The sequence below is a fragment of the Mus pahari genome, chromosome 2, assembly GCF_900095145.1.
Source record: "Mus pahari chromosome 2, PAHARI_EIJ_v1.1, whole genome shotgun sequence".
Taxonomy (NCBI): domain Eukaryota; kingdom Metazoa; phylum Chordata; class Mammalia; order Rodentia; family Muridae; genus Mus; species Mus pahari.
This window is the reverse complement of record NC_034591.1, coordinates 43405048-43427593: the sequence shown is the minus strand read 5'-3', so window position 1 is coordinate 43427593 and position 22546 is coordinate 43405048. Positions and strand designations below refer to the sequence as shown.

Here is a 22546-nt window from a genome sequence, read left to right as displayed (position 1 = left end):
CCTGTCCTGTCCTGTCCTTTCTGTCCTGCCCTGTCCTGTCCTGTCCTGCCCTGTCCTGTCCTGTCCTTTCCTTTCCTGTCCTGTCCTGTCCTGTCCTGTCCTGTCCTGTCCTGTCCTGTCCTGTCCTTTCCTGCCCCCTCCCTTCATCTTCTTTTTTAACCTATAGTGAAGCCCTTTCTACCCTCCATCTAAGAATAAGACTTAGATTTATACATAAGTGAGATCATCTGATGTTTGTCTTTCTCCACCTGGTTGGTTTCATGTAGTACAATGCCTTCCTCTCCGTCCATGTTGTTACAGATAACAGTACTACCTTCTTTTTAATATATTCCATTGGGTACTCCACAAATATGCATATTTATATTTTTGAATTTTAAAATAAAAATAATAATTTGAAGAGATGGATAAGCAATTGTGTGTGTGTGTGTGTGTGTGTGTGTGTGTGTATCACTGGATACACCTTAAATATAATTTCAGTTAAAAATGAAAAAATAAAATGACCTAAGGTTACAGTTTTAATCATCCTGTGTACTAAAGACCAGTTCTGCATCTTCCACGCGGTTCCCCTGCGCAGTGCACCTGCTAAATGCCCATTCCCACAGGAGACCATTATTTAGCACATGTATATTAGAAAAAATAGGGAATAGGTTTTCACACCATATTTTTTTTTCTTTTCCAACTCTCCATATCCTATTGTCAAAGTAACAAAGCTCTTCATTTCTATTATTTGACAAACTAATGGCAAAGAGAGAGCATATAATTAGAACAATACCACTTTGCTTTTTAATTTCTTTTCTAAGTTGCCAGTAGTGGGCATTGAACTAGAGCCTTATATATGCGAAGAATCTGCTCTGCCATTGAATTGCACCTCCAGCCCTGATACTTTGCTTTTTTAAAAGTTCTCTTTCTTGTTTCAAAAGCAAGTTTTTCTTTTAAAATGATAATAAGTGAACTGAAATAGGAGGAAGGGACTACGTGGTTCCCTGACACAGCAAGTACACATTTGATGAGGGATTAGGAGCTTGATCAGTTCCATATTGTAACCTTCAGGATTCTTTCTAGCCTTTAAAAAAAGAACCCAAATCTAGCCCACAGACAGCAAGATTGACAGAGACTTTGCGCTAATCTTATAGTATACAAAAGAGCATTGTGTTAGGCAGAACGAGCAGGTGTTTTTGTTTTACCTAAGTAGGACAGGAAGGAATGATATTAAACCAAAGGAAAAAAAAATCATTTAAACGAAGTGACCTCAAGTTCATTAAACACTGGAAAATGTTACTGATGTAGGATGCTGAATTTTCTCAGAAAAACCATCAGCTCCTTCTACTCTGTACTATAGGAGCCCCAATACTGGAGAAAATATGTGTTCATAGTTAATATCTGCTAAATGATATGTATGAACTGGGGGGAATTCAGGTAGTCCTTCCACACAATATTCTGGTTCTAAACTCATAGCAAGGTGCTTGAGAGGTTCACAAGCGTTAGTCATCCTGAACCTTTATTAAAGTGTAAGGTGCCTATTGAACCTAAAATGTTAGCCGTATAGATCCCACTTATCTGGTAAGAAGATGCGTCAGGAGTTTGTTCTGATTCTCCTTGTTTCAAGCATGTCTGTTATAAGAGACAATTAAGCAGACACTAAACAAGACTCCTGTCAATAACAAATGTTGTCCCTTCTGGGTCTGCTTCAAAGATGCATTTTTAGCACCAATCTATCTGTAGTTGGAGATGAGAGTACTTGACAGCACATGAATCCTCTCTGGGCTACACTGAGCTTGAAAGGGGCATTTTTTTCTTTGGTTTCCTCACTCCATTTCTTAGAACATCTTTGGCTTGCATTTTACATACAGGCTATAGACAGACTAGATTCCTGAGCAAAACACGACTCTTCCCTCTAGGTTTATCAGTAGATACTAACTAGCTTCCTCTTGCTTATTCAGCCTTCCTGGCTGGCTGTGTCCCCACCCCCTGACCTTTGTAACAGCATCGTTTTTGTTTGTTTGTTTGTTTGTTTTATGTTTTTTGTTTTTTTGTAGCAGAAATAGTGGTTTCCCACTTGCCTGATCTTGCTCACTTCAGACTTCAATGAAGTCTTTCTGCATACCTCACAGATACTCTGTCCCCAAAGCCATTGCTGTCTGGCATCATTTGGTCTTTCTCAGACTGAACTTTCCAGTGACTGTGGGTGCCCTGCTTCTCAGCCAGGCAGCTGACTTCTTGGACACAAATTACTATTTTCAAGTTCCTATCCCTGGTCGTATTTTCCCCATAGAATGTGGTATATTGCATTCTTGATTTCCTTTTCTCTTTTTATGTGTATGTTTTCCTTCAGGAATGTGTGTATACAATCTGTATTCTTGATACCCACAAAGGGCAGAATAGGGTGTGTGTGATCCACTAGAACAGAAGTTAGAGCTGTTTCTGAGTCACCATGTTGGTGCTGGGAACCAAACTCATGCCCTTTATAGGAATAGCAAGGGCTCTTAACCACTGAACCAACTCTCCAGCCCCACACTCTTGATTTTCATCTAAGTCCTTGGCTTCTCACTTCAATTATTAAGTCCTGTTTTCCTGATTCTTAAAAATTGGTGAGGCTTGAGATTTAGCTTTTTTGGTAGAGTGTTCATATAACATGTACATGGCTTAATTGTAGGCATGCCTGTAATCCCAGCACTGCAGAGATGGAGAAGGGGAGATAAGAATTTCAATGCCATAATAATCAGTTTGAGGCTGACTTGTATAGGATACTCTGTCTCAGAGAGTAGTGGTGTTACAAAGGGCTTTCTCCTTAACTTTTGAGGGCATGAACTGATTTATCATGGCATGGGTAGCAATGAGAGTCTACTCTACACGGGTCGAAGGTATGCTAATGAGAAGCCATGGAAGCTAAAGCTAGGTCCAGGGCACAGCCGAACAAAATGGACCCTATAGCCTTGGTAAGAATGCCAACATCACAACTGGGAGCCTATCCCCAGGCCCACTGCTGAGTTCCAGCGTGGTCCACCAGTGCCTCTCATCTCCTACCTGTGTCTGCTTTGTCAATCTTATACTCTTTCAGACTCCTAAATAAAACAATTATCTATGAAGAAACACTAGAATATGACAGGAATCATTTATCTAACCCCTCTGCCTTCTAGCTTTTCTTCATTCAGTGGTGTGTGTGTGTGTGCGCACGCGCACATGCGCGCCCTTGTATGTTATGGTCATAAAATCCAATCAGTTAAACAGAGAGATGAACATACCTTGGATCTGTTTTTAATCAAGCTAACTGAATCAAAAGGAAAGGCTTGGAAAGGACCACGTTAGTGGACTCTAAGAGAAGCATCCTTTGGAGCCCTGTACTACTGCAATGTATGTCTATGACATTTGGACTTTAAATCTTATTTCATCTTGTGTATTAAATTTGACAGTTTTTTTAAGCTTTAAGAATCTTGTGTTCTTAATCACATTTTTAACAAAATTGCAAGCCTGGGTGCCATTTATTGTGAGAAGATATGTTGCCTTAAGATAAAACGCCGTAATGTTTTTGTGACATGTTAGCTGCAAGACATTTAAAGTGTTGGTGGCAAAAATAACCTAGAAGCAAGCATGCAGGAATTATTTAAGATTTGCATGCAGTTGGAAGATACATTACAGAACCCCCATGTATCCTTTGCCCAGTTTCCTCATATATATATGAGAGAGAGACAGAGACAGAAAGAAAGAGTGTGGTTAAAAGGAATAAATAGCAAAGAACAAAAATATTTAATTTAGGGATGTATTTATAATGTGAAAAATGTATATTTTTATATCTGTTAAATATTCCGGTCATTATGGTGACCAATATAAGATATGCCTCCTGTGTATGAACTATTGAACTATTGAATTTGACTTAACCCACGCGTTATTGAACTTTACTATAACTTATGTACTATTGAACTAATGAATTTTTTAATTTGATTTATCATGAAAAGCAACTCTTTAAGTACATATTTACAGTGAATATTTCATGAAGCAAAATATTATCTTAATATTCAAGATAAGACTACTAAATGCTATATACAGTGAGCTAGGGAACACATTTCAGTATTCACACGGGAGCAGGCCTTTCTTCCACATGGTCATTCGGGAGTTAGTTTCTCTCATTGTATCTCTCCCACTTCCTATGGCCATCAGTGTTTTTCTGCAATCCTCGAGCAGAGAAGAATGAAGAAAGTATATCTTCATGACCTTACCTCAAAGTGAGATGTTTCACTCATCGCTCATGTCATTAGCTAGGGCTTCTAACACTGAGATGCAAAAGAAACCAGGAAGTATGGCTCTCTCTCTGCTGACTTGCTGCTCTCCGGCAGGCAGTAGTGATCTGCTGGTGAATGCATAAATCCCAGTGGACTCACCCATGCTTAGCCTCTAGCTACTACAGAACTCCATCACCACCATCACCACCTGCCCCATATAGGACACATTCATGTTCACTCAGGGAAAATAGCAGAGTCCCATCTCTTCATTTCATCCAGTGCAACATCTGCACGGGGGTTTACTTACAGCTCTTGGAAGCATATTAACCCATGAAAAAGCCTAGTTTGCTGCCACAGCTTCTCTTCCCACTTCACCCTTCCCTAGCACAAACCTTAATCTGACAGAAGAGTAAGAGAAAGAGCCATACCAGAGTGCGGAACAGAGACTCAAGGAAAGGCCATCCAGAGACTGCACTGCGTGCAGATTCATCCCATACACAGACACCAAACCCCAAAACTATGGCAGGTGCCAAGAAGTGCTTGTTGATAGGAACCTGACATAACTATCTCCTGAGAGGCTCTGCCAGAGCCTGACAAATACAGATGTGAATGCTCACAGCCAACCATTGGACTGATCACAGGGTCCCCAAATGATGAGTTAGGGAAAGGACTGAAGAAGCTGAAGAGGTTCTCAATCCCATAGGAACAACAATATGAACCAACCAGAACCCTCCCCCCAAGAGCTCCCAGGGACTAAATCACTAACCAAAATACACATGGAGGGACCCATGGCTCCAGCTGCATATGTAGCAGAGGGTGGCCTTTTCTGGCATCAGTGGGAAGAGAGGCCCTTGGTCTTATGGAGGTTCAATGCCCCAGTGTAGTGGAATGCTAGGGTGAGGTAGTGAGGTGGGAGTGGGTGGGTGGATGGGAGAGCACCCTCATAGAAGCAGGAGAGGGGGATGGGATAGGAGGGGTCTTGTAGAGGGGAAACCTAGAAAGGAGATTACATTTGAAATGTAAATAAATAAAATAGCCAATTAAAAAAAAGGAAAGATGAAAAAAATAAGAAGTGCCTGTCCGGGAACAGCAATCGAATATAGCCATTAGGCTCTGTGAAGACTACTTCCACTGGAAGTGGTCAAGACCCCTTGTTAGACCAGTGCTGTGGACTGGAAAGACCCATTCTGCCCTATGTTTGTGTGGCCCTCAGAACTCTCTGCACCTTGGGAACCTCTTCCTTGCACACCTCTAGCTCATGACCAACATTCATGACCAAGTCCCCCAAGGAACACCTATCTTTTTATTCAATTTGGAAATCCAAGGACTATCTGCAGACCAGTGTTAAAACAGTTCAGAGACGATTTGCCACAGGACTTCTCTTAGAAATATATATGTCCTATGACTATGACTCCGTTTTTACACATGTCAATGATTATACTATTAACTGACCATTTGTCCAGAAAAACAAAAGCCATGTCTGGGCTTTGACAACAGAAGGCCAGTGCCCCTAAAGGATAGGAATATGGAATGACAATGGAACTGTCTGTTACAGTGAAGTCCTTTTCTTTGTGGTCATTTATGTGGTTTTGGTTTTGATTGTATTGTTCCTTTAGGCAAGATCTTGCTGTGTAGACCTGTCTGGCCTGAAATTGACTATGTAGTCATGGCTAGCTTCCTTCCAACTTGGGTATGATCTTCCTGCCTCTGCCTCCTGGATGCTGATATTATAGGCATTAGCCAATGTTCCCAGCTGTGTTTACTGTTCTAATCATTCCTTTATGTTGCGATAGGAATGAAATCCCATGCTTTGTCCACGCGTGACTGGTACTCTACTGCTGAGCTATTCCTCCAGGCTTCCAGCCAGTTTATTCACCACAGAAGAGCTTAAGCCATTCGATGAGGAAAGCACACCTCGCTTAACGGACTCTGGAGGGGTGTAACCCAAGCAGTGTTTTTTATGACCAAACAAGTCAAATATGTGGTGACACATACGTGAGGAGATTAACAAAATCAGCATCTGACGGCTTGCTCTAGGGACAGAATAGCAGTAGGGTAAAGTGGTGCTAACAGTGCTAGCCATTCTGGGACCAAAGACCCTGAGCTTCTTCACGCTGCTTAGCCACCCACATCCTTCTGTCTCGCCATGTTCCTCAGGAATGAAACAAAAGCTATTCGTTGAAGAGCAAGCTGAACAATAAATCCTTCTGCTGACTTCAGTCAGAAGTGCCTGTCCAAAAAAAAAAAAAAAAATGTGATTTAAAATTGGGACATTTCCTATAAACACAGAAGGAAAAATTAAACAATTTACAGGTAACTTATGCCAAATTAATGTTTTAAGAAAGGAAGAGTGGAGATGTAGGAAAGCACCCCAGACTTGCTAAGAATATTATAATGATGCTATGACTTAGTCTTTGATTTTTAAGTCTCCTTTTATTTGATTATGGTATTTCTTTTCCACTGTTTTGAACCAAAAGCTGCCCACATGTTTTTTTTTTTAACTCAAAATAAACTGTTTAGTATCTCCTTGGCTATTCTAGCAGTTGAGTGTGGTCATAATTCTGAAAACCCTATAGCACACCCTATAGCCTCTTCTTGGATGTCATTTGTATGCTGGAGTCTATAGACATTCTAAATTTCACAAATTTAGAACAAAGACTCAGCCTTGTATGTTCAGTTAGAAACTAGCAAGCTGAGAATCATTTGAGACATTTTATGGTTATGCTATGTTTCCTAGAGAAAAATAAAGCCCCGCTTGCACATTTTTCCTGAGTACATCCACTTACATATAGGATTGAAAAAAAAAATGCAGCTTTGGAGGGTACAAAACACCCTTTGTTCTTGCTTTGAAAGGGTTTTCACTAATCTGTCTATGTTTATGATTTTTCATCTTATATCTCAACTTCGGGTTCATATATATTTCCTGATGCTTTAGGATACAGATGGGCCTTAGGTCATGGTATGCTGTACCTCATGCCTGTTCGGTCTTCCATACTATAACCCTTCTATTGCAGCGTGCCTGCTAAATCTTAGCTATAGCGGTGTTCAGAGTGAGTGTAGTCTATATGAAAGGGAGAAGGGTGATTTCCCTGATATGGCATGCGACATCAGAGGAGCAGACTTCTTAGGAAAGTGAGGTGTTGTCAGATAATCGCGTGTTAATTTGGTACTTTGATTAGCACATTACTTTGTTTCAGTTATAATGTCATCTTGATAATTCTGACAATAGGCAGTCGGGAATGTAGTCTTCGGCACTAATCTAGAAGTGACAACATGTTATGAGCATTCCTCTCCACCTGTAATTGAGTTTAATACCATTTTACAATGAAGATATTAAAATACAAGACATATTTGTACAGCTTCGATAATTGGTTTTGCTTTTTGTGTTTGCTTCTGTAATTTCAAAGAATTTTTCTTTCTGAACTTCTGTGCCCTGAGTTGTTTCGGGTAATGTTGAAATTATAGGTGTCCATTAAGTAGTTTTCAACTGTCAGCTCAGATGCCACATATTGTGCTATTAATTGATTATGAAGTGACACAGAAAGAACACTCATTATGTGATAATACAAAAATGCATACTTGTCAAAAACAAATAAATCTGTATGGAAAATCCACCTGCTATGGTGGGGGAGCACCAGGGACCATCATACACACACACACACACACACACACACACACACACACACACACACACACACACACTTGGGCATTAATACCTTCTTTTCATGTAGGAAAATGAACAAGAAGATTTTAGTTCTGATTTCTAGGGACTCTGTATCATACTCAGAGGTTTTCTTTTTTGTTGCTTCTAGGTGGTGTTATACCCAACTTCTAATAGCTCCAAGTCAGCAGAACTACACCGCATGACAGTACCCAAGAACAGTCAGGACTCGGACTTAAAGATCAAACTGGCAGTGCGCATGGATAAACCCGCACACATGAAGCATAGCGGGTGAGTGTTTAAAATGTTCGACTCCATTTCAGTCTATCACCTCTGTCTGTTTGTGGGGGAAACCAAGGTATCAGTCATTCACATTAGAGTTTTGTCAAAAACAAACAAACAAACAAAAAAAAACCAGGCCTAAGTAAGTTGCTTATGTTGCAGATTTCTTAGCATCTGTATGAATGGGAATTCAATTAATGCAACTGTCATAGCAATGAATGGTGTTTGTTATTGATTGGGGTGATATCACATTATTATGGGGAATGCACCAAAAGAAACCACTCAGACACAGTTTATAGACATTTGAAAGTCTTTATTTATTACAGCTGTCTGGAACTACGCTCAGCTTCTCAGGACCTAAGTGTCACTCCACACATGCTTTTAAAGATGGGAGTGGGAGTGGGGCGGATACTACATCTTGTTATCTCATTCAGCAGCTGGAAGGGGAGGGGAGGTTTATACAAACAGGCAGTTTAACAGAAGCTAAGGAGAAATAACTGAAGCATCTTGGCCTTAGGTCCTAGAACAGAGGGTGTGATTCCCACAGGATTATCTGTCAAGGAGATCAAATTCTAGTTAAACTTGAAACAACCTCAGCAAGAATACAAGATGGAGGAAACTCTGCACTGCCATGCCCTGTCATGCCATATCCAAATTGTGAAGAATATTCCTTAAATGCTTTTTCTATACATCTGGACTCATACCTGGAGCTCAGGTCTCTAGAAATGGTTAACCTTTCATAGAATATATGAAAGCTAAAGGTTACATCAGATATAACCCAGAAGGATCGGCACATTTTGATGGGAGGTATGTGAGGTTTATCTAGTATAAAAGTGAGTAGAAACTAAGTCAGTACTGTAGTGAAAGAGTACTTGGAAACCAAGAGGTGAATAGCTTCTCACCCAGGCACTGCCATGGCCTAACACAGCATTTGTTGTTGCTAAGGTTCTTTCTCTCCGGCACTGGTAAGAAACCAGTTCAGAACCCAAGTCTGAACTCTTTTTGCTGCTGTTGTTTTGTTTTGTTTTCAAGACAGTCTCACTGTGTAGCTATGGCTATCCTAGAACTCACTCTGTAGAACAGGCTGGCCTTGAACTCATGGAGATTCCTAGCCTTTGCCTCCTGAGTGCTGGGATTAAAGTTATGTGCCACCACCGCCAGCTCTGAACTCTTAAATAAAATGAAATTTCAAAACTTTATATTTTTCTCAGATTAACTCTATTATATTTATCTACCTGTGTCTCTTAGAAAGGGACTAGAATTCAGAATGCTACAATGTGGTATTTTTAATGTGTTAGTATAAAGGAAAGTCTAGTTGTGATTCAAGTCAGTATAGATGAAGATCCTGGAATTCACTGCTGGGAAGCCTTTAATTTGTCCAGCTGCCTGTTCCCTATAAGATGTACTTTACACTTGGTTGTTCCCTGTAAGATTTACTGTAGAACTTCTCATCCATCCAGGGGACAAAAATCACAAGCCTATATGAAAAGCAAGGAAGGGACTTTCACTTATGTGTAAATAATTGTAGTAAATTATTACAAATAAATACAAATTCAATAAAGTAGGAATGGGAACCTGTTGGAAATAATTGCCAGTTTCAGCTGGGGCAGCTTAGTTAAAGTCACACACTACACCTGACATTTGAAGTCAAGGGGAAACCCAGCAGGTGGCCAGTGAGGACGAAGGGCATTTCTGTCATATGACAAGCACTTACAAAGGCAAGAGTTCTGAGAGGGCTTTTAGCTAGTGGTGACAAGTTCACTGCAGTTTGCCTGGAGAGCTCTGAGACTAGGGACCGCTATTTATCTGAAGTGCTTAGAGGCTAGCAGGGTTTCAAATTAGACATAAAAGCATGCAGCATGTTCCAGGGACTGACTCACTCTCTCTCTCTCTCTCTCTCTCTCTCTCTCTCTCTCTCTCTCTCTCTCTCTCTCCTGTATATCTCTTTCTCTTCATGGATGATACCTAAGAAATAAGAGTGACCAGAAGCTGATTGAATAGTCCCAGAAACCCCCAATTGTGCCAGGGACAAAGGCTGAACATGAAGTAAGACATGAGGAAGTTCTACAGCACTGATCACATGTAGAAGAAATCACTTCTGTGCCCTCGAACGTTCGAGTGGAGAAAGAGTCAAAGCAGGGAGCTCAGTCTAGCTGCATTATAAGGGAGCTGTGGGACAGGGATACCTTTCCTTTACATAAAATAACCATTTGTTTTTCCTAAGTCCTCCATTGGGGATGCCATGCTCAGTACAATTGTTGACTGTGGAGCTGGAAGAGTTTGCAACCCCATAGGAAGAACAACAGTATCAACCAACCAGATCTCCCAGAGCTTCCAGGGACTAAACCACCAACCAAAGAGTACACATGGAGTGATCCATGGTTCCAGCCACATATGTGGCAGAGGATGGACTTGTTGGGCATCACCTGGAGAAGAGGCCCTTGGTCCTATGAAGGCTTGATGCCTCAGTGTAGAGGAATGCCAGGGCAGGGAGGTGGGAGTGGGTGGGTGGGGGAGCGCCTTCATAGAAGCAGGGAGAGGAGCGATGTGATAGGTGTTTTTTTCAGAGGGGAAACCAGGAAAGGAGATAACATTTGAAGTGTAAATATACAATAACATTTTTTAAAAGAATTTGTTTTTTATTTCTTTTATTTGACTAAATCAAGATTTCCAGAATGGGTCTGCAATTAATGTCTGCCCAAATTTGGTAGTGATGGGAGAAAATAGAGGATAATATCATCCTCTGTCATTTGTATATTTCATTTGTAAATATCATTTGTAAGTTTAACTCTTAAAGCTCAGGGAATTTCCAGAGGAACCAAGAGTGTTCTGTTCCCTGGTGATATAAGTCAGTGCCCCCCCTCACTGTGAGGAGGCACTCAGAGTCATTTCTGGCTCCTCAGATATCTCTGCAGTTTATAGCATGAATTCTAGAAATGAAAATATTTATGCTTTTTCATCTACCACATTAAAGTGCTTTTCATAATAGTGAGTCAGTAAAAAATTAATATTCATATGAGAAATAATAGCTTAGCAGCCTTAAAGTGTTCATCAGTGTTGTGAAACCTGTTGATCCCCGTGAGCAGGGACAGTTGGAGACACTTGAGATATCTTCTATGGCTCCTTCAAGTGCCTGTTTGGTAATAGATTTAAATATTCCAAATATTTTCCTTCCATCTAGTTATATACATAAAAATCAGATTTGACCAACAACTTAACTATACTCATTATCTCCTAAGGTGCTTCCTAAATGGATTTTAGTCTACTCCATTACATTTGAAAATGAAACTAGGAACTGAGCCTTTTCCCTTCTACATCCTACACCATACACTGATGCAATTTTACATAGTGGGTTCACAACATCTGCTTGAGATGGAATTGTGTCCTCTCAATAAGTTATCCTAAAATGGAGAATTAACAGATGAGTAATGAATAATACAACCAAATGATAAGTCAGCCTTAGAAATTTAATTCATTTAAAATATGACACACTTATATGACACACTTGTTAGTTAAAAGACTTCAACAATAACTAGAGAGTTTTGAGCTTCTTGCCTTCAGAGCGTTGTCAGGTTTTGAAATGAGTTCTCTGCTGTGTTGGTGCCGATAGGTTCATACCTATCCTCCTTATAGAAACAAATAATTCTTTTTTGTGTGAGGGCTCTTACCATGCATACTGTTTTATTTATCACATTTAGACAGCTCATGGATCAGCTAAATAGGGTATAGTTATGCTTGTGTGTGTGTAGGTGTGTGTGCCTGGGTGTACATGTGAATGCCAAAGTCAGGTTAGAGGTGTTCTCTGTTGCTTTCTATCTTGCCATTGTTGAGTTTTGGGGGGGTTGGTTTGGTTTGGTTTGGTTTGGTTTGGTTGATTGGTTGGTTTGGAAGGAAGATCTCTGTTGTTTTGTTTTGCTTAAGACAAGGTCTCTCACTGGACCTAGAACTCTCCATGTGAGGCAGACTAGCTGGCCAGTGATGTCTGGAGATCTGCCTGTCTACACCCACCCCAGGACTGGGGTTATGAGCACACCATCACAAGCACTTTACTTTTGGAAGCATGTCTCGAGTCCCCTTGTTAGGTACTTTTTAATGGTATTATTTATATCATAGGTGTACTTTAGTCTTCTTTGAGTCTGCAAAGAATATCCCTCTCACTCTGTGCAGTTAAGGGTATATAGAAATATGAATACTGGCAATGGAAATGACATTTGTGTACTTCAGAGAGTTTTAAAGAAGGAGTTATAAATAAGAAGTGGTGTTTGTTTTTCAAATGCTATATTTAAAAGTATGTGGGTTTTTATATAGAAAATAAAATATATCTGACCTAAAGTACCTGCTTCTGATAGCTAATCACTCTGTAGCTACATTTTATTGCCTTCTTAAAGCAGGACTATGTGCAAATGACAACATGTGTTTTAACTTGGAGAAAATAGGCCCAATTTTGCCACCCCTCTTTAAAGCCACACTGGATATTACCATAAGAATCATTAGAAAAATACTGGGTACATGTATTTTGGGGGACTATTTCATAGAAATTAATTCTAGCAACTACTCTAAGAAAAAATGGGAAAGGAATTTACTTGCTAGATTTTCAGTGATAAGCCTTCAGTCGGGCCTTTTCACTTTTGTACATAGCTGAAGAATCTAAGTGTTCTCAAACAAATGGATGACACTTTAGCATAGCCTAGTGGCGAAGCAGCAGTACTAACTGGAAACTCAGAAATACTGTCCTTGCTTAGGCACAGGGCTTTCCTAGTTCACGGGCTATTCACAAAGACAAAGGTAAGGTAAGATGGGACTAGTGAGTGACATGACTGGCTTTATCAGTGTAAAGCTATGTCCAGTAAGGAGGAAGAAGGCCACTGTACTGCCTGTCACGGTAACAATGATCTGTCAGAAGTTCAGTTAAAGCCTATTGCTTGCTTCTCTAATAAAAATAAATAGAAATCTCTTGGTTATATAACCACAGAAGATTTTTATCCCTGATAATTAGCCAGATAAAAACCTCAGACATATGTTCTAGAGTTTTTCTTTGTTTAGCATCATAATTGATTTCTTAGATATTTATCGAATGTATAAGATAGTTTGCAATATTTTGAAATTGTGAAAAATAAAATTGTCCACTTTAGTTTACATCATAAATCTATATCTGACAGTGGGCCCATCCCTGTCCATGGGAGGCAGTAACCCAGCTTCTTCTGACAGAAAAACAGGTTAAAAGCCTTCCCTGCTCTAATCCTACGCCTGTCAGGACTCCAGGCTGCCCAGCATCCATGCTTGCCTAAGAGAAGATGCTGTTAGGCTCTAAGCCCAGGATATCACAGCATGTAACTTTCAGCACACATTTAACATGCAAGCATCACATTCGCACAAAGGGAGATAGATGTCCTCTGGTAGAGTGGTGTTGCCCACATCTGAATTAGATGGGCAACCTTCAGCTAGTTAAGAGTACAGCAGCACAGTGTCTAGATTGGCTGGAAGGGTCTAGACCTTTCAGAAAGCATTACTCTTCTGTCTGATATTTGCCAGAAGAAATTGATTTCTTATTATAATCCTACTTTTAGTATAACATTTCTATAAGCTCCATTATAGTTCAGCCATATTGGCCTTCGTGTGTGTGTGTGTGTGTGTGTGTGTGTGTGTGTGTGTGTTTTGCCTTCCCAGGTCAAATGCCTTAATCTGTATTATTCTGACTTCATGCATATCCTACTGCTTAAACTTCTGGCCAAGTGTTTGCTAGACTATCAAACAGATTGACTTCTTGTCAATATACAGTCACAGAAGGAAAGTGTCTATGGCCCTCAGTAGACAGCATAGCTGTCACATATTAGTGTGATAAAGAGGATATGCCAAAGACCTGTTTCTCTTCTCAGATAACTTCAATGTCCATAGCATCTTATACATACTAAATTAATAATAATAGTAATTTCAATTTTTAAGATTTAGGAGCAAATATATAGGAATGATAGAAACCCTTCAGATATAGCTTTAATGGTCACTAAGCCATCCATTAAACCAAACGTTTTGATATGTTATGGCTCTCCTGGACTCTCATTTGTTAAATGTTTACTCTTAGACTCAAATTTCATCTTTCATTATTTCATTTAAGATTATTTTTCAGGGGAAAAAACTTGACATGCATTATATCCAGTTTCATGCATCAAATAATTATTCCTTTCTCAGATACCCTTTTATAGATATATAGATATATTAACTACATTTCAGAAAGATAATGAAATCAGGATATAATCTCATTTTATTTTCTTTTAAAAGGCACATGTACATAGTTACATGTCGTCTTAATGTGAGATGTTAAGTAAATTTATAGAGGAAGAGTAGGTACTAAATTTTATAAACAGCTAATGAAGAGAATTGTAGTGAAATTGTTTTTATTTCCTAAATTGGAGCCATACAATAAAAAGTTTGTGGTGTACACTGACATGGTGTCTGGAAGTTTGAAAGATTGAATAATTATCAATCCAATAAAAGTCTTGGGCTTATTTATTGCCAAAGCATTTTGAAAGAGATAGAAAGCCTATAGGATTTATTTTTGTTAAGCATCTTGTGTGTGTGTCTGCATGGTGGCCAGATGGATGACAATACAGTACCAGTTATGTCCGGTCCAAACTAGGTCAGGCTACAATACACTTGGGAGTCAGGTCTCAGTTCCGTCACTAGCTTACGTAAGCTTGTACATCATCTTTTGGCTTCAGTTTCATTGTTTTTGAAAGATGACAGTGGACTAGAAAAGACCGAAAGCTCCTTGGTCCCAGAGATGTATGATGCAGTATACATCCTTTTGACCCTTGTAGGCACATGCTCAGTTCATTCTATGGCCATGGGATGGACAGTGGATACAGAGGGCTCTGGGGATGAGCCAAGTGAGGTACCTTGGACAAGGGAACAATTTGGGAATTTGAGTCCTTGTAAGGCAAAGGAGTTATAAAGATTAACTTTTATAAGGCTATGAAAGGTTTTTATTATATAAGACTAACTCTGAAAGCGTACTATCCAATTGACTATACTTTCAGTATTAAGAATGGATACCTATGAGCTTTAGAAAGATATTACCTTGAACATAACAGAACAATCAAACAAAAGTAGTGGTGAAAATTTCTCTTCTTGCTCCTGTAGATTTTCTATGATACCACCTCACATTATCTTGTGATATAGTGAAAGAATGTAGTTTTAACTCAAAATATATTTATTCTCGTAATTAAAATTCGTTAAGATCTGTTTATTAAAATTCTGAGAAATCTGTTCTGATCATATTCTTGGATGTGAGCCCAGATTATGCGGACACTTAATGTTTAAGATGTCTTCTGGGCTCAGGAATGTATAAACCTCTTCACAAATCGGTTTTCTCAACAGCAAAGAGGAAATGGTGGAAGAACTAACCATGATGACAGGCAGGCAGTAGCTACTACATGCAGCACACTAGAGGAGTGCAGGGAGAGCTCATAGTGTTCTGGATATCACTGCTACTGTTAGACCCTAAAGACAGGATAGTTGTTTTTTTTTTTTTTTTAATTTAATTTAATTTTTTATTTACTCACTTTATATCCTGCTAACTGCCCCCATCTGGATCACCTGATCCCACAACCCTTATCCCACTTCCCTCTCCCTTTCTCCACTGAACGTGTGGGGTCCCCCTCCCCCAGCTCTTCAAGTCTCTATGGGGCAAGGCGCTTCTTCTCCCACTGATACCAGACAAGGCAGCCCAACTAGAAGAACATATCCTATGTACAGGCAATAAATCTGGGAATAGCCCCTGCTCCAGGTTCCACATGAAGCCCAAACTGCACATCTGCTGCACATGAGCAGTGAGGCCTAGGTCCAGCCCGTGTATACTCTTTGGTTGGTGGTTCAGACTCTGAGAGCCCCAAGGGTTGAGGTTAGTTGACTCTGTTGGTCTTCCTGTGGAGTTCCTATCCCCTTTGTGGCTCTCAATCCTTCCTTGTATTTATCCATAAGAGTCCCCAAGCTACATGCACTCTTTGGCTGTGGGTGTCTGTATCTGCCAAAGAGAGAGTTTTTAAGTAAAGATACAAGTGAAAAGAAACAGGGAAACATTAAATTTTAAGCTGTGAAAAGGAACAAAACCATTTTATCAATTCCCCCAGCCTCTAGCCTGGTTTCCCTCAATGCGTCCAGAGCATGGTGGTGTAGCCTGGGAGCCCTGCGCTCTGCCAGCTGCAGATTCTCTCACACCACCCTCCTTCCTTTTTCTTCTTTTAAGCAACTTCTTGGGCCTGCTAACTCATCTTTAAGCTTCTTTCATCTGAGAAATATATTTGTCCCTCTGTCCCATTTTTTTCTTAATTCTACCTCCATTTGCTCATTAATTCACTGGTTCATGTAAATGGCTAAAAATTTTATGTTAATTACATATAATCTTAATAGACCCATATACACACATACTGTTAAATGGTTGTCATGATAATTCCCATTTTAATGATAAGAACACTTAAATTCTCTCCCGTTTTCATGACTACGTTATTATTAACACTGAGTGTTAATTATAAACGTTTTAAAATCTGTCCATACTTGTGATATATGGTTGATCCTCACTAAGTTTTCAAGTCCAATAGAGTTATTTTTAATGTCATCTTCAGGATTTTTCTGTTTTATCCTGTAGTTTTATTAAGTTCTTCATTTAAGGAGGCGTCCATAAGCCTGAATAGCTTACTCAATATTTAATGGCTAAGTGACTTTTATTTTGTTGTTACCATGGCACCCAAGACATTCATGTAATTGAATATTCTAATTTTATGATATAAATATTTTATAAAAATAATTACTGGGAGAGATTAGCGCTGTTGTGATTAAAGCTCCAAAGCTCTTTGCCATTGCCAGTACGGCAGAGTGCTGACCCTCATGTACTCTCTCTTCTATGAGGTGCCTATAAAAAGCCATCTCTACAGAGGCCTGCCCCATCCCTTCTCCACCTCGGCATATCCCTTTTCTCCCAACTTGCTCTCCTTTGAATCAGCTTTGGATTTCTTATTTTGTTTTGTTTTGTTTTTGTTTTTGTTTTTGTTTTTAAAGCTTGTGTTGTTGTTGGCTGTTAATGTCCTGGGCTCTTGTTTATTGAGCAGGATATGTCTGTCCTCTGTGGCATGCTTTCCTACTGAGTCACTTTCCATATCATTTCTAGAGGTTAGGAACCTTATCCTGCAACTGTGTTTAAATATAGCATTCAAATCATTGCCTATCCATTAATAGTTGTTGGGTAAATGGCCATGGCTTCATTTTGTAATATTCCCAAAAAAGCTCATAAAATAGAGACTTGGTGACCAGCACAATAGGAATAAGAAATGAAGCATCGGGGCAGTCCTTATTAGATCATGAGGGATCTGTGTTCATTAGTATATTAAAGCACTGATGGGTTCATTAGAATGATGTATGGTAGAAAGCATAGCAATAGAGCCACTTGGGAGAAGTAAGTCATTGGGGATCTGCCCCCTAATGGGCCCATCTCCTTGGCTGCTTCTTTGTTTGCCTGATCCCTTTGCTTCCTGACTTCCAAGAGGTGATCTGGTTTGATTTGCTATGCATTCTCCACCATGGTGTACTGTCTTACCACATGACCAAAAACAATGAGGCCACATGACTATGGCCTGTAACTGTGAACTAGAATAGATCTTTAGTCCTTTAAGTTAATTAGTTCAGATGTTTTGTCATAGAAAGGTCATTAACACATACATGACTGTTTTCTCTGCTAATGAAAGAAAATAATACAGAAATTATGCTTTTAATTATTTTATGTTCAAACTAAAAATATAGATTGACTATTCAGATATAACCTCTAAAATTTATTACTGTCTAATATGTACTACTACAATATAATTTTTGTCATTTATCTCAAGATAACTTTGCACAGAAGATGTTTCTTTAGTCTATATGTTTTATGCCTATAAGTCTAAAGACTGTATTATAAATTTACATATTTTTCCCAACATTAAGTTAGTATTCCCTACAAGGCTTACTTATTAAGTGTTTTTTTTAAAGCTTCTTGCTAACCTTTGATGGAAAAAACTAAGTTTCTAATATCTACTATCTTGCAACATTTATATCTGGACCATTCCTGTGAAATATTCTTCAACTATAGGCTAAAGTTTTACCAACATTTTCTGTGAGTCAAAGTATATACTAGAACTCAGTGAAGGGTGCCAAGGTCCCCAGAGGACTCTCCACGCTGCAGGTGCCCTAGCACAGGATCTTGAGATCACTGGTAAGTGGAAAACAACATCTGAACCAAAACAACCTGGAGAGTCTTCTTCCAGCAGGAACAGGGACAATGGAAACCTGCCCAACCATCAGTTAGTATTCATTCTGGGAACTCCAGCATGACGCTGTCTTGGGCACAAACTCAGTGGACCCTAGCACACCAAGGATCTTAGGATCACTGAGACCAGTCTACACAGGAGAGCATGAGACAGAGCTTCTTGGACAGGGTCCCTTTGCGCCTTCGTCCTCAGCCAGGAGGCAGAGCTGAGACCCAGACCCCTAGGCACCTTCCCTGCCATAGGAAAGTAGACCTCCAGTTAGGGCTCTGACCCCAGGACTCAGGAGGTGGATCTGAGCTCCAGACTTTTGTGTACCTTCCCTGCAAGAGGAGAGCTTGCCTGCAGAGAGTGTTCTGGCCTCTGGGACTCATGAGAAAGTTGGACTCCCAGGAGTGCTGACAAACGCTAAGAGAATCAGAGGAACAAGCTCCAGCCAGAGAGAGCTAGAACATCTAAAACCAGAGATTACTGGGTGGCAAAAGGCAAACGTAAGAATCTTACTAACAGAAACCAAGACCACTCAGCACCATCAAAAGCCAGTATGCCCACCACAGCAAGTCCTGATACCCCAACACACCCGAAAAGCAAGATTCATATTTAAAATCATATCTCATGATGTTGGTAGAGGATTTTAAGAAGGGCATTAATAACTCATTTAAAGAAATTTTCAGGAGAACACTGCCAAACAGGAAGAAGTCCTTAAAGAGGAAACACAAAAATCCCTTAAAGAATTACAGGAAAACATAACCAAAGAAGTGATAGAATCGAACAAAACCATCCAAGATCTAAAAATGGAAGTAGAAACAATGAAGAAAACCCAAAGGGAAATAATCTGAAGATAGAAACCCTAGGAAAGAAATCAGGAACCAAAGATGCGAGCATCAGCAACAGAATAAAGAGATGGAAGAGAGAATCTCAGGTGCAGAAGATTCCATAAAGAACATAGACACAACAATCAAAGAAAATGCAAAATACGAAAAGACCCTAACTCAAAAACATCCAGGAAATCCAGGACACAATAAGAAGACCTAAGCATAATAGGTATAGATGAGAATGAAGATTTTTCAACTTAAAGTGCCAGTAAATTTCTTCAACAAAAATATAGAAGAAAACTTCCCTAACCTAAAGAAAGAGATGCCCATGAACACACAAGAAGCCTACAGAACTCCAAATAGACTGGACCAGAAAGGAAATTCTGACACATAATAATCAGAACAACAAATGTACTAAATAAAGATAGAATATTAAAAGCAGGAGGGGAAAAGGTCAAGTAACATATAAAGGCAGACCTATTAGAATTACACCAGACTTCTCACCAGAGACTATGAAAGCCAGAAGATCGTGGACAGATGTGATACAGACCCTAAGAGAACACAAATGCCAGCCCAGGCTACTATACACATCAAAACTCTCAATTACCATAGATGGGGAAACCAGCCCTTCAAAGGATAATAAAGAGAAAACACCAACACAAGGATGGAACTTACGCGCTAGAAAAAGCAAAAAACTAATCCTTCAACAAACCTAAAAGAAGACAGCTACAAGAACAGAATCCCGACTCTTAACAACAAAAATAACAGGAAGCAACAATTATTTTCCCTTAATATCTCTTAATATCAATGGACTCAGTTCCCCAATAAAAAGACATAGACTAACAGACTAGCTACATAAATAGGACCCATCTTTTTGCTGCTTACAGGAAACCCAACTCAGAGACAAAGACAGACACTACCTCAGAATAAAAAGCTGAAAAACAGTTTTCCAATGGTCTGAAGAAACAAGCTGGAGTAGCCATTCTAATATCAAATAAACTCGACTTCCAACCCAAAGTTATCAAAAAAGNCAAGGAGGGGCCCTTCATACTCATCAAAGGTAAAATCTTCCAAGATGAACTCTCAGTTCTGAATATCTATGCTCCAAATGCAAGGGCATCCACATTCATTACGGAAACTCAAGTAAAGCTCAAAGCACACATTGCACCTCACACAATAATAGTGGGAGATTTCAACACCCTACTCTCATCAATGGACAGATTCTGGAAACAGAAACTAAACAGAGACACGTTGAAACTAACAGAAGTTATGAAACAAATGGATTATTTAACAGGCATCTACAGAACATTTTATCCTGAAACAAAAGGATATACCTTCTTCTCAGCACCTCATGGCACCTTATCCAAAATTAACCATATAATGGGTCACAAAACAGGCCTTGACAGATACAAAAATATTGAAATTATCCCATGCATCTTATCAGATCACCACAGACTAAGTCTGATCTTCAATAACAACATAAATAATAGAAAGCCAACATTCCGTGGAAGCTGTACAGCACTCCACTCAATGATACTTCCTTGGTCAAGGAAGAAATAAAGAAATTAAAGACTTTTTAGAGTTTAATGAAAATGAAGCCACACATACCCAAACTTATGGACACAGTGAAAGCAGTCCTATGAGGAAAAAAGCAGTCTCTCTAGTGGCCATACCCTCCGTGTAGCTGAAGGAGAGTTTGATGTGTCTTCAGAGTGGACTGTACTTAGAACACCTGTTGAAAATCATTGAATGTTTTCATAAGTGAAAGATGAGGGGGAAGCTGGTGAAGCAAAATTATTTTTTTAAAGATTTATTTGTTTTATGTATATGAGCACACTGTAGCTGTCTTCAGACTCACCAGAAGAGGGCATCAGATTCCATTAGAGATGGTTGTGAGCCACCATGTGGTTGCAGGGAATTGAACTCAGGACCTCTAGAAGAGCAGTCAGTGCTCTTAACCACTGAGCCATCTCTCCAGCCCATGAAATTATTTAAGATGGATATATCTGTGTGCTGATCCTGAAAAGGAACCTCACCATAATGTTAACATCAGTTACCAACAGGGTTGATTATATGAATAGGGACAACAGTGTTTTCTAAGTATTAAAATGTCCAGGGAGCAGTGAGATGCCTCAGGGGGTAAAGGTACTTCTCTCCTGCAGGCATGAAAATCTGCAGTTCCTAAAACTCATATATACATAGAATAAATGGAGATTACCAACTTCATGGGTTTCCTCTGACTGGCACGTATATACCCAGCCTCTCTCTCTCTCTCTCTCTCTCTCTCTCTCTCTCTCTCTCTCTCTCTCTCTCTCTCTCTCACATACACACAGAGATTCACACAATAATATAATTAAATACATAAAATATAAAATTTCTGAGGGGTGGGAAGATGGCTTAATGTGTTTAGAGTGTTTGCCATGCAGGCATGAGGATTTGTCCAGATCCACATCATGGTCAGGTGGGGTGGGATGTGCCTGTCACCCTAGCACTGCAGAAGCAGGGATGCTTAGAGTCCCTTGTCCAGTCAGCATAGCCAAATTGAGAAGCTCCAGGTTCATTAGAGACCCTATCTCAATAAGCTTGAGAGCTACTGTGGAGACATCCAACATTAACCTCCGCACCTATACACACCCAAACAAACAGGTACCATAATTAATTAAGTAAATATTTTTCAATGCCTTTGCCTTTATTGTCATCATTATCATTAACATCATCATCCTCTCAAACAATATATCTCTCTTCCCTCTACTCCTTCCAGCCCCCACCCCACCCCTGCCTCCTTTATTCCCCAGACCCACTGTTCCTCTGTTTCCCTTCAGAAAAGTAAAAATCTCCCAGGGATGCAGAGTAACAAGATACGAAAAGGCTAGGCACAGGTGTAGTCTGGATGAGGCAACCCAGTAAGAGGAAAGGGGAGAGTCAGAGATGTGCCCCCTCCCACTGTTAGGAGTCCCACACAAACCCCCAGCTAAACAACTCCAGTGTCTGTGAGCCACTGGGAGCCTTGATTGGTTGGTTTTGTGGGTCTTGTTCTCCTGGTGCCCTTGACTCCTCTGGCTCTTAAAATCCTTGCCCCTGTTCTGCCAGGTTCCCTGAGCTCCACCTGTTGTTTGGCTGTGGCCTCTGCATCTGCTCCCATCATCTTTTGAAAAAGGTCTCACTGAGTTAGGACATTGGGTTAGGACACCAATCTATGAGTATAGCAGAATGTACTGAGGGATCTTTTCTTTCCTTTTCTCTCTCCTCTCCTCTCCTCTCCTCTCCTCTCCTCTCCTCTCC

At 39.8% G+C, this 22546-nt stretch overlaps 1 protein-coding gene across 12 annotated transcripts in view; it reads left to right on the top strand.

The window, feature by feature from the left end:
* Positions 1 to 22546, top strand: part of Cadps2 (calcium dependent secretion activator 2) — a 518996-nt gene that overhangs the window by 298620 nt on the left and 197830 nt on the right. For all 12 annotated transcript variants that reach the window (XM_029533832.1, XM_021190679.2, XM_029533805.1 and 9 more), the window contains exon 8: positions 8030 to 8169. In XM_029533832.1, coding sequence (XP_029389692.1) covers positions 8030 to 8169 — 140 coding nt within the window. The remainder of the gene's footprint in view (positions 1 to 8029; positions 8170 to 22546) is intronic.